This window comes from Clupea harengus, chromosome 17 (assembly GCF_900700415.2).
Source record: "Clupea harengus chromosome 17, Ch_v2.0.2, whole genome shotgun sequence".
Lineage (NCBI taxonomy): Eukaryota > Metazoa > Chordata > Actinopteri > Clupeiformes > Clupeidae > Clupea > Clupea harengus.
The window spans coordinates 14,687,358-14,698,216 of record NC_045168.1 but is presented as its reverse complement, the minus strand read 5'-3'; the positions used below and the strand labels follow the sequence as shown (position 1 = coordinate 14,698,216).

Here is a 10,859-nt window from a genome sequence, read left to right as displayed (position 1 = left end):
TGCCTAATGACACCCTGAATTCATTTTGCTAACATAATGTGGAACATTTTCTTCATTTTCAAGTATCCATGTTCACGTCTGTGTTTTGATTAGGAGATGAGGGTGACAATTGTCTGATTCAAGTCCATTTGTATTTGGCACTCACGCACACAATTTTACATGTTTGGTAAGGGATTAACATGACTTCAGAGGTAATATTGCCTAATGGCGCCATCTTCTGGTGGAAAAGAGAAGGGGAGAAAAACATTTTAAGAATTCAAGTCCACCTGAAAACATTGAGAGAATTACATTGGCCAAGAAGTATGGGGAATCATTTTCTGTGATTTCTCCAGGCTTCCTGGTACTTGATTCATGCTATAAATTGTGTTCCATTGAAGGCAGACGCATTTTGGTTATGTTACAAATTGTATTTCATTACTTTACTCTCACTTATTTTTGCTATTTTCATATTTAATATTGCAATTATTATTATGGGCTGCTATTATATAAATACAAGCAAAGAAGTTAAACCGGCTCCTGTTATAGTCAACAATTCTCTTTTTTTTGTCTAGGGCGTCATCTACTTGAATTTTTGTTAACTTTACTTTAATTTTAAACGAACTGAAAAATAATGTTATTTAAAACAATGCATCGACTGGCCAGCAAGGTTTATTATCACAAATGACTCCACGTGATTTTCCAAGGAATTGGCCAACTCTTGCAACGAATACACGAACCCTGACTTAAAAATAAGCACAAGTCACTCTGTCTGTACTTCACATTCACCACCTGTGCTCAACACAGGCCACAAAACACACTAGGCTAAATGATAAAGTCCCCAGGCTACCGCCTATCTTCAGTTCGCTGTATTCAATGTGAGAAGCTGCCAAAACACTTCCCTGTTGAGACAGGCTAACACATCGTGTTATAACATAAGTAGTTCCTCTTTGTCTTCGTTGTTCAAAGTGCTTACAACATAACGCACAAGGCACATGGAAACTCTAGGAATTAAAGCGCCCAACGACTATTTGCATGTTTTGCAGGATATCGACGCGAAACCAAATTAGTGTGTGTTGTTCCTTGTATAGACCGGCAGGCAGTGAGGTGTAAACGAAAGCTATATCTCCATGTATGTCGGGTTATAAATTCGCAAGCCTTTCCACGATGCGCACGTCCCACAGGAATGTGGTCTTGTTAGGGTGAGTAAGCTGTTTCATTCTTAAAAAAAAAAAACTTCGCTATTGGGCTTACGTGTACACTCCCAAGTGTCAGTATAGTCCAAAACATTTGCAGCGTCGTAATTTTTCAACCAACCAAGCCGTATAACAGGTCGAAAGAACCGCGAAACACAGGCAATATATTGTTCCAGGTGAGCACATTTGTTCAGAAGTGAGGACATTTTTTGCGAGAAAGAGTGCATAGGTTTAACATTATTTTCAAAGTTGTACTGCGGGTGTGTACTACAATAATTAACCTGAGAGGTAGTAACATAAATACACTATTGAAACTTGATTTTGTTGAGTTAAGGACGTCCTACCGAGTCATGGAAACCCAAATGAATGAATAATTGTCTTTCCATCTATTTTATATTTACTTCACGTGCCACTACAACTGTCATGTCATGCCATAGTTCACTGTAGTTGTAGTTCACCTCAACTTCAAGACTACTGCGTTTTCTATGAGAACTTTGGAAAATTAACCTAACTGTGTCAATAAACAGAACTGAACGAGAACAGCTATGACTATGTCTCTGTTTACATATTTTAAAATGGCAACAGAGTTCGGAACTTCTAACACGCACTCAGCAGTAGCAGTCGACTTTTTGCTGCCCGTCTCTATGTACATCCTGCGAGTTTCGCTGGAATTTCACGTCTCCAAAATATCCATCCAGACTGCTCGCAGATGATAAACATGCTGGCAGGAAACGGTGGAAACTGACCGCGATGTAGAGACAGGATATGTTTCTTTAACCAAACCGGTATTTTGCTCTGAAAGGGCTTTGTAAAATATCTCCTTAATTGTCTAATCTTCCCTGTTATGACTGTCCAGTTTTTCTTCTCGTTCATCACAGTTGTATAGTCTTTGACACGTCACATATTGTGTGGTGTTACAGGGCTTTTCTATGGTAGTCACAAACTGAAGTTAAGCTATGGCCGCTGACCCAGCAGTGAAGAAAAGGGCAAACCTCCTTGCCTCCAGGGCGAGTTGGGCCAAGGTGGACGGACAATCTGATGAACCATCTAACACCAGAAGAACAGGTAATGTTACATGTTAGGTGACATACACAGCACAGCCAATCCAAATGTCTTTTTGAATAAGCACAAATTACAGAATGTAAAGTGTAGTCTAATGTTAGGGTATAGTATATTATATTGATTGAAGCCCACCTGTGTTCATTTTTTGGTTAGTTGTTCTCGAGTAACTCCGTCATAATTGTGCACCAGACCCCTGATGATCCGTTGCATTAAGGAGTGTGTATACGTACGTGTGTTGTGAAGGACATGGTAATGGATCGTCTAACTTGGCAGTTACTTCTTTCCTGTTTGGACCGTATTTTTCACTGTTATGACTTTCAGGGGTGGTCGCCGGCTTTTAGTTGTCAAGCAGACTTTGGCCAGTTGTCTGTGTCTGGGCTTTTATGAAATAAAACAGGAGACCATTTTGTATATGAAAAGAGTTCCCCAAATCTGAGTGGAGAAACTTTTGGACTGAGGGTCCCAAGAAAGACCGCTTTACAATATCTCTCCTCTGCTCTGTTCAGGAGACTACAAGCAAGATAGCGTCCAGCAGTGGCTTAGTTCCATTAACAGGTCAGTATCAATCATGGAGTATGGACTCTATAGTCTGCTTTACGTAATGTCCATATATGCACCAACTTTTAGAAGCTAGTCAGTTACCTAAGAACTCGCTGTGACTGCAGTGGTTGCACTGATGAACATTTCCAAACCAAATTCATTTCAGCTGTGAATACTGGATAGAAATGACTAGATAGAAAATGAGTTCGTTTTTTTGACAAATTGTAGAAATAAATGTTTCCCCTTTTTCATTTAATATAATTTCCCTTTCAGGGGGGGTGAGAAGAACGAGGCAGTTCAGAGGTCTGCAGGTAAGACGGCTTTAAAGACGTTATCCTTAGATGTGTCTGTGGGAAATAAATACTGTGTTTATCCTAGTCATTTTGAGCCTCAACAACTGAGAGAAACAAAGGTGAGCTGTGTAGTAGATCTAAACAGCCAGACAGGTCTGTATTGCAGATTGTTTTACTTACCTAGGACTTAAGTTCGTAGGATCCTAGTGTCATAGTGTCTTTTGCCTCCTGACACATTTCAGTATGTGAAATGACAACTGACTGGCAAATCACTGCTGTGGACAAGAAATCCACAATGTTGCAGTTGGCTCTTTGCCCTAGATATATAAATATATCTCCGCATTTTTCCCTGGTGAAGGGGTTGCGTAACTCAGTCACCCAGTCACTCGGAGTGGCAGGCATGGGCCGTGCAAGTCCAATTGATTCAAACAAGATGTAAATCAGAGCCTAGGAAACCAAGGGAACGGCCGCTTGCAATGTAGCCTAGGCACAATCAGCCAGTTTCCCACCGCTAAACACCAGGACTAATATCACCTCAGCAGGATTTATAGCGCCGACTAACGAGCCTCACACTGTTAAAATGCTCTGACATTGTCAGAAAGGTGAGCTAGAAAAAAAGTGTTTTGATGAGAAATGATGAGAATACTGTTTAGCAGGGGTAGACAGGATTTATGTTTATCATCCAGGGCTTGAGTTTGCTCTGTGTTAGCAGACTTGTGTGTTTGTGGGTGTGTGTGTGTGTGTGTGTTTGTGTGTGTGTGTGGGTGGTAATGGATGTGTGCTGTGTTCTTTCCAACAGCGGGGTCCCTGCAGAGAAACGCCAGCGCCGAGGATGACTTAGCGCTGGGTGTGGAAGGTAAACACCTTTTCATTGTTTGGGCAACACGGCTCATCATCCCTCCGAAAAAGCAACATGTAAAGTAAATAATCTGGTGAAAAAAAGATTCTTGCATGTTTAAACCAAACACTGATGGCATAGAAGCTGACGAGTGAAGTTGAAATGTCTCCAGTCCCAACAATTTATTAAAAAACTGCTCGGGGGAGGGGGATATTGACGCCGTGCGGGTGTCTGTCCAGCCCCTTGTTGGTCCCAGCACTAGCCCCCACAGCGGTAGACCCAGGGATGAGGAGACCCATTTGGGGGAAAGTTAGGGGTGGGGGCCGCCCCTAAGCCCTTCTTGCACTCTGAGTGGATGTCGGAGACGGCAAGGGAACAGCTTGCTCCTTCTTGGCAAAGAGCATTCCGTCCTTACACAAACACCGCCAAGGCTTGAAGCTCTCCAGTCCCGATTGTCACCTGCTGTAGGCGATGGTGGTATGTGTGTGTGAGAGGTGTGTGTGTACGCATGTATTTGTGTGTAAGTGCAGCACTGAGTGGCTCAGCGGCAGGGCAGAAATATCTTCCCTATTGCAGTGCCAGCCTTAAAAAGAAGAAACAGCAACGCACTGGGGAGGATAAGAAGAGCTGGAGAGAAGAAGCAGGGAGACAGTTGGCAATGTAGAGAAAGAGAGGAAGAGAGAGAGGAAGACTCCGGCTTCCTGAAGGATGAATCAGAGCCCGGGGCATCCGAGGACATCTGGCATGGGTCTAGAACCCTGGTCTAATGGAGAAGGGATGCTGAGCACGGGAATAGTGCGGTTTTGATGTCGGAATGTCGGTGTTCTCTCCGGATGGATGATCAGTTGACTCCTTGAAGTCCCGTCCTTTGGAGAAGAAGGAAGACAAGAAGGTGACTGCACTCCCTCCAGCTACGTCTCTAAGAACGGTCTCCTTTTACGTGCAGTTGTGTCTCGAAAGGAGGAATGTTTTTGTAGGTCAGGAACTGTCTGCCATTCTGGCAGCTCCAAGAACAGTGTGTGGACTAAAAGGATTTTTTCCCTCCTTGACACACTATCCTGTATTTATACTTCCCGAACTTCCCACCTCCTGTTTGTCTTTGTGAAGCACACAATTAATTGCCTTTCTTTTCTGTCTGGCATCAAGGACCTGCTTCTGGACTGGACTGCAGGACTGGTTTGGTTGCTAGATCGACTCCTCAAAACCCCGGCTGTCAAACTTATTCCATGTTTGACTTTGTCTGCTCCAAAGAGCTTGCTCTCGGCTGCTATTTTGGGCCTTTTCTCTCTGCTTCATGGGAAAACAGACTGTGTTTAGTTGAGTGCTTTTTTAACTATCATGTACGGCCCCCACTGTTAAGGTGAATCGCTGTTTGTCTGAGATCGTCTTTTTGAGATCAAAAGTGGCCTTTTTGGTTACATAAGAAGGGTTCAGGGCACTGTGCCTTAAAGCCACTGAGAATGAGACAGAAACTACTCGAGAAGTGGATCAGATTAGCCGCGGTCCCCGGAATCGGCGGGGATCAAACAGAGCTGATGTTTTTTGGGCAGCGCCTGGGGACTGTGTGCTGATGGCCCAGGGCTGTGTTGGGGAGGGCTTTAGAGAGACAACATTCCTCTGGGGAAAAAGGGAAGGCACGGCGTAGCGCACTCTGTCCCTGACAACATGCCAGAGTAAGATGAATAGACGTAACCGTGCTGAGAGTTTGAAAGGCCAGCCAAATGGAAGCAGCACGGACAGGAGGCTTGCCTAATATAGCAACAGCATCACCCTGCCTGGGCTCTGCACAAACAGCCCTAGCCAGATAGTGAATGGTCTATAAACTGTCACCGTATCTGTCCTGACTGGTCTTGTTGAATACATGATAACATCTTGTTTACCCCTCTTTTTCTTCCTCTGTCATCCTCTATCTCTACCTCCCTTTCTCCATCTTCAACCTGTCTGCTGACATGTTTAATCTCTCTATCTTGCTCCGACTTTACTTGTTGTTGCCTCTCTCTGCCTCGATTCTTGCTCTTTCTGTTTTTATCTCTTTCTCCTCCTCTCAACCTGTCTCCCTCTCTCTCTCTCTCTCTCTCTCTCTCTCTCTCCCTCTCCCTCTCACTCTCCCAGCATCTATATATGGTAATCCAGGAGCCAGGACTGTCAAGGAGTTTTTGCGGTAAGAATATCTTTCCCTCAAGGACGTTCAGTCTATCTGTCTATCAACAGAGGGGTTTCAAATAGATCAACCATGCTTTTGAACTGATCAAAACCTCATGTCAAAGTAAAGTCTACTTTCAGTCCTGCAATTGATCACTGTCTTGAGCTGCCAACTGTTGTCACATAACAGCACAGTGCAAACATGTTAAAGTAACACTATGCAACAATTTGACACTTTTTGAGGTATGGTTTTATAGACAACTAGTTTTGGTACCATCCTCAAATTCATTTTGATAGACTATGGTCATGTGAAGGACAGATAAACACCTGTGTGTGTGTGTGTGTGTGTGTGTGTGTGTGTGTGTGTCCTGTGTCTTATATGCCCTATGTAGTTCTGTGTGGCTGGAACACCCTGTAAAAATGGAAGAAGCTTTCACACGCATGACATTGCCAGTTATACTGCCAAAAGACACCAGTTAGTGTGTTGGCAAGCGTCTATCAGTATCAACTGGGCTGTTGGTAATGTTTTCAAGGTTTTTGCACGCCTTTAGTGTGTGTGTGTATGTGTGTGTGTTGCATGCCTTTAGTGTGTGTGTGTGTGTGTTGCATACCTTTTAGGTAGTTAGCTTGCTAGTTTTGGAACAGAACTCCTTATTGCTGCTTTAAGTGGTAGCGCCGTGGGGACTTTTGATGCGTGAATGAAACCCAACCCCGCCGTGCCAAAGAACCTGCGACCTGTCACGTGATCTGAGGGACGATTAGGCGAGGCGCAGCCGTCACCCCTCACCGCCTCATATTTACCATGCAAATGCCTGAGCAAACTCACCTTCATTGGGATCCGCGGTGGGCCCCGGCATCCTCGAAACCAGGCCTCGTGCGCTGGTTTGCATGCCGTGAGGCTGGAAGAAAATGTGATTCACCTCATAGGGAAAAAGACCATAATGGAAGGCCAGGTGTAGGCAGCATTATTATAAGACCCTAGCTGCTAGCTATCGTTGGCTGTCACAGGGTGACTGCTGAGTAATGCTGTGCATAGGCTGGACGCTGTGGCCAGTCTGAAGTGAACTTACTGTATGTCGTGTTCACACTGCAGGTCGTCCCTGGCCAGCTCTGCTCTGTTCTTACTGTATGTCGTGTTCACTCTGCAGGTCGTCCCGGGCCAGCGCCGTTCTGCCCAGGTGGAACAGCCTGACCTCAGCCTTCTCTTCTCAGTCCAATCCACTGAGGTGAACCCTTGTGTCTTTGATATGTTGTCTCAAATGTTTACGCTCTTATGTTGTTTATGCTTCTTATGTTCACATCTCTATTGAACATTCTCTTATACTCTTATATATTATTATATATCTGGGTGTATAGGTGTGAGTGTGTCTCTGTCCGTGTGTGTGTGTGTTTGTGTGTGTGTGTATGTCTCTCCCCCTGTGTATGTATATTCTTAATGCCGTGGTTCTACCAAAGGAGGTATTGCTTTGTCAGTTCCAAGCAGTAGTGTGTTCCACTGAGAGCTTGTTTCTCCGGTCCAGTGTCATGGATGTGCTGAACCTTTGGGAGGACGACCCTGCGGAGGTGCTGCTGGACCTGGGCTTCGGTGTCGAGGAACCGGACATCACAGGACGAATCCCAGCCCGCTTCATCAACCACCAGTCCCAGGCCCGCGGGATCAACCTGCAAGTGTTTCTGGATGCCCAGAAGAACCGCATGGACATCGAAAACCCAGACGTTAGAAGTACGTGCCAAGTGTTACATACAATGATGTACGGGTTGCAGCATGTGTCCTGGCTTTCTGTTTCATAACTGCATCTACATCGGGGACGTTCTGTGTTTGTATGGTGTACACATGCTGTAAACCTGCACCACTTTGCTACTTTGTGAAGTACCATGCTGACACTGAATGTTGGTACAGTTGGATACTTGTCATTGCCTCACCCCCATGTCTTTTTTAGCAGGCGTGAAATACTTGAAGTTGAGGTTGCAATACCATCTTAAAGCGGTAACTAAAAGGAGAAGCAGAGAGAATAGTGCTCTTTCATTTCCCCAGCGGGGTGAGACAGGATATATTTAACATCCTGTGGTCAGCCATTTGATAACAGTTCAGCAGTACTTACAGTAGACTCATCCTCCCCCTTAACTCTGAAGTAATTCTCTCTGACTCTCTGTCTCCTCCCTCTTGTTTTGTATTGTTCCTCTCTCTGTTCGTGCGCCATTTCTTTCCCTCTTTCATGTTCTCCTGTTCCCCCCTCCCCTCCAGATCGCTTCAGGCAGCTGGAGGTTCTCCACCAGGTCACGACCGCGTTCAACTCCCTGGTGGGCGGAGGAGCCAGTGCCGCTCCGGCGAGCTCGGGCCCCCAGGGGCCCCAGGCCAGCGCGTCGTCCCCCGAGGCCCGGGAGAAGAGGAAGCGCATGGGCATGCTCCTGCGGCGGGCATCCAAGAAGACGCTGAGCCTCGCCAGGGCCTCCCAGGAGCAGGCTCCGCCCCCCAGTCCCACAGCAGCCGCCAGGGCGTCCCAGGAGCAGGCTCCGCCCTCCCAGGAGCAGGCTCCGCCCAGCCCGACGGCAGCGGCTGCTGGCACCGATCCAGAGCCGCCTGCCACGCCGACGAACGCGCCTTTGCACCCCTCCGAGAAACGGGGTCCCCTCAAGCGCTTCAGATCGAGCCTCGGGGAGAGTGGCTGCCTCACCCCCCTGGTAGAGGAACAGGGGATCTCAGAGGTCCAGGGTGTGGTACTGCCTGAGGCCCAGGCCCAGGGTGTGGTACTGCCTGAGGCCCAGGTCCAGGCCCAGGTCCAGGGTGTGGTACTGCCTGAGGCCCAGGTCCAGGGTGTGGTACTGCCTGAGGTCCAGGTCCAGGGTGTGGTACTGCCTGGGGCCCAGGCCCAGGTCCAGGGTGTGGTATTACCTGTGGGCCCCCTGGAGAGCCCAATCAGACTGAAGGGCCACAGGGAGCCCCGGCCCCTGCTCCCTACCCCTCCCCTCAGGAAGAGGAGCCCAGGAGAGCCCATGGAGTCTTTTGAGCTGGAGGAGGTAAAACAGTCGTTACCACTTCCCCTTTTAGAGGCATGCTTGAGCGTGCGATGCATGCAAGAAACATACTGTAACCTTAAAGGTGCAGTCCATGATTCTTATCCCATCCAGTTTTTGTCAAATTACTCCTCAGTCCTCTAGCTGTCCCCTCTGTGTATACGGTATACCTTTAATCAGTGGCGGCTCCTGAAAAAATTCTCAGGGGGGGCAATTTTTTTTATAATGATTAAGGCAACCCATTCAGTAAGTACATTAAGTTAGCTGATTAACTCATACAGCAATACCTTTTTGTCCACTATTGGCAGCACACAACAGTAATATGTCCCCTCTTGCTACATAGCTAGAGTAGCAAGTTACAGGTGGAAAGCTATGGAAGAAAGTTGCATCCAGGAGCCTTCATAAGCAAACATGATGTGGCTCCACATTAAATTATCCCACTTTTTCATTATCCACGTGTCTCAAATGTTGTATGATGTAACATAGCTTAACAGGACACATGATATGTCCAGTAACATCATAAAGAAGGGGTAACATAAGTCAAAAACAACAATATTTATTGACTGATCTTGAAAGTATTGGCTTACAAAAGCAAAATAAGTCATCACATAAAAAATTATTCAGTGTTAGTGCAAGAAGCGAACTGTGAAACACACTGTAAAACCTATGAAAAGTGACAGTGGTATATGAAATACAGACCGCATTAGCCACGCGATTTTCTTTCGTTCCAATTCTTGGATGTAGGATTTCCCTCCCTTTGTAGAAACCTGTTGAATGGATACATTTGGTCTAGGAAGTCCTAATTGTTTTGTTGTCAATTTATCTTCATTAGTACGCCGACTAAAAAGGAGTTTCTGTCAAAAGAGCGAATCGAGTTATTGCACTGGACAGGGCAGCCATCTTGACAGAATATGCCTCCGTCGAAGCTGTAAATCGCCCCAGAAGGGGTGGGGCCATTTGAAGCACGACTTTAGGCTGACTGAACGACTGTTACCTGATTCGACAATGACATACAGAGGCAGATCAGACGGTCTAGTGGTAGAATCCGACAGAAAAAAATTATTACATTTAAATGTACGTGTCATTTACGCGACTTAGAAGGATATTGCGTTTATACATACATACATTTTTTTTTTCTCTTTTCCCCTAGGCAGTGCGTCGCCCCAATCGTCCTTATGGACGAGCCGCCCCTGCCTTTAATAAAGGGTTGCTACGTTACAATATTCTGTATGTTTTTCTTGGAAAGTAAACATGTAACTCTTGTCAGCACAATGGGTAATGTAATTGCTGGCAATAATAACAACGGTTCACACCAGTCTTAAATATATCCTGGTTTATTTGCATGATTTTCATATTTCCAAAGGCAGTGCCACCTGGCAGTGTTACAGGCCTGTGCTTTAGAGCTGTGTGTTTTGTCTCTCCAGATCCAGAGTTTCGATGAGGGCAGTATGGCTGGGAGTGCGAGTTGGATGGCAGACAGCATAGGTTTGTGAAGTGACACTATTTGCTGGCTTATTTTCAAAATCACAAGTTAGATATGCAAACTAGCGGTCTTCGGCTCCTTTGACTCTAAAAAGTATCCTTTTTCAGCTCAGCCATCCATTCATCTGTCCCTCTGTGTCTGACACAGAATTACAAATTCCACATTTCTCATTTACCTAATATCACAGAAATCTTCATGTGTCCCTCTTTAGCCTATTGCTGTTAGTTTGAGTGACAGAAAGGCTAATTTGTTTATTTATTTTAGTGGTTACTAAATTTACCTCTTATCTGAAACATTTGTTCTTAAAAATCAAT

General features: G+C 45.7%; 1 protein-coding gene across 5 annotated transcripts in view; it reads left to right on the top strand.

Annotated features, from left to right (window-relative positions):
* Positions 1-413: 413 nt before the first annotated feature.
* Positions 414-10,859, top strand: part of itprid1 (ITPR interacting domain containing 1) — a 17,454-nt gene continuing 7,008 nt past the window's right edge. For 2 of the 5 annotated variants that reach the window (XM_031584052.2, XM_031584048.2), the window contains exons 1-10: positions 414-1,178; positions 2,093-2,237; positions 2,741-2,789; positions 3,048-3,085; positions 3,867-3,923; positions 6,018-6,066; positions 7,196-7,273; positions 7,568-7,770; positions 8,293-9,065; positions 10,487-10,547. In XM_031584052.2, coding sequence (XP_031439912.1) covers positions 2,129-2,237; positions 2,741-2,789; positions 3,048-3,085; positions 3,867-3,923; positions 6,018-6,066; positions 7,196-7,273; positions 7,568-7,770; positions 8,293-9,065; positions 10,487-10,547 — 1,417 coding nt within the window. In that variant the 5' untranslated portion in view covers positions 414-1,178; positions 2,093-2,128. The other 3 variants (XM_031584051.1, XM_031584050.2, XM_031584053.1) reach the window with 3 other exon arrangements.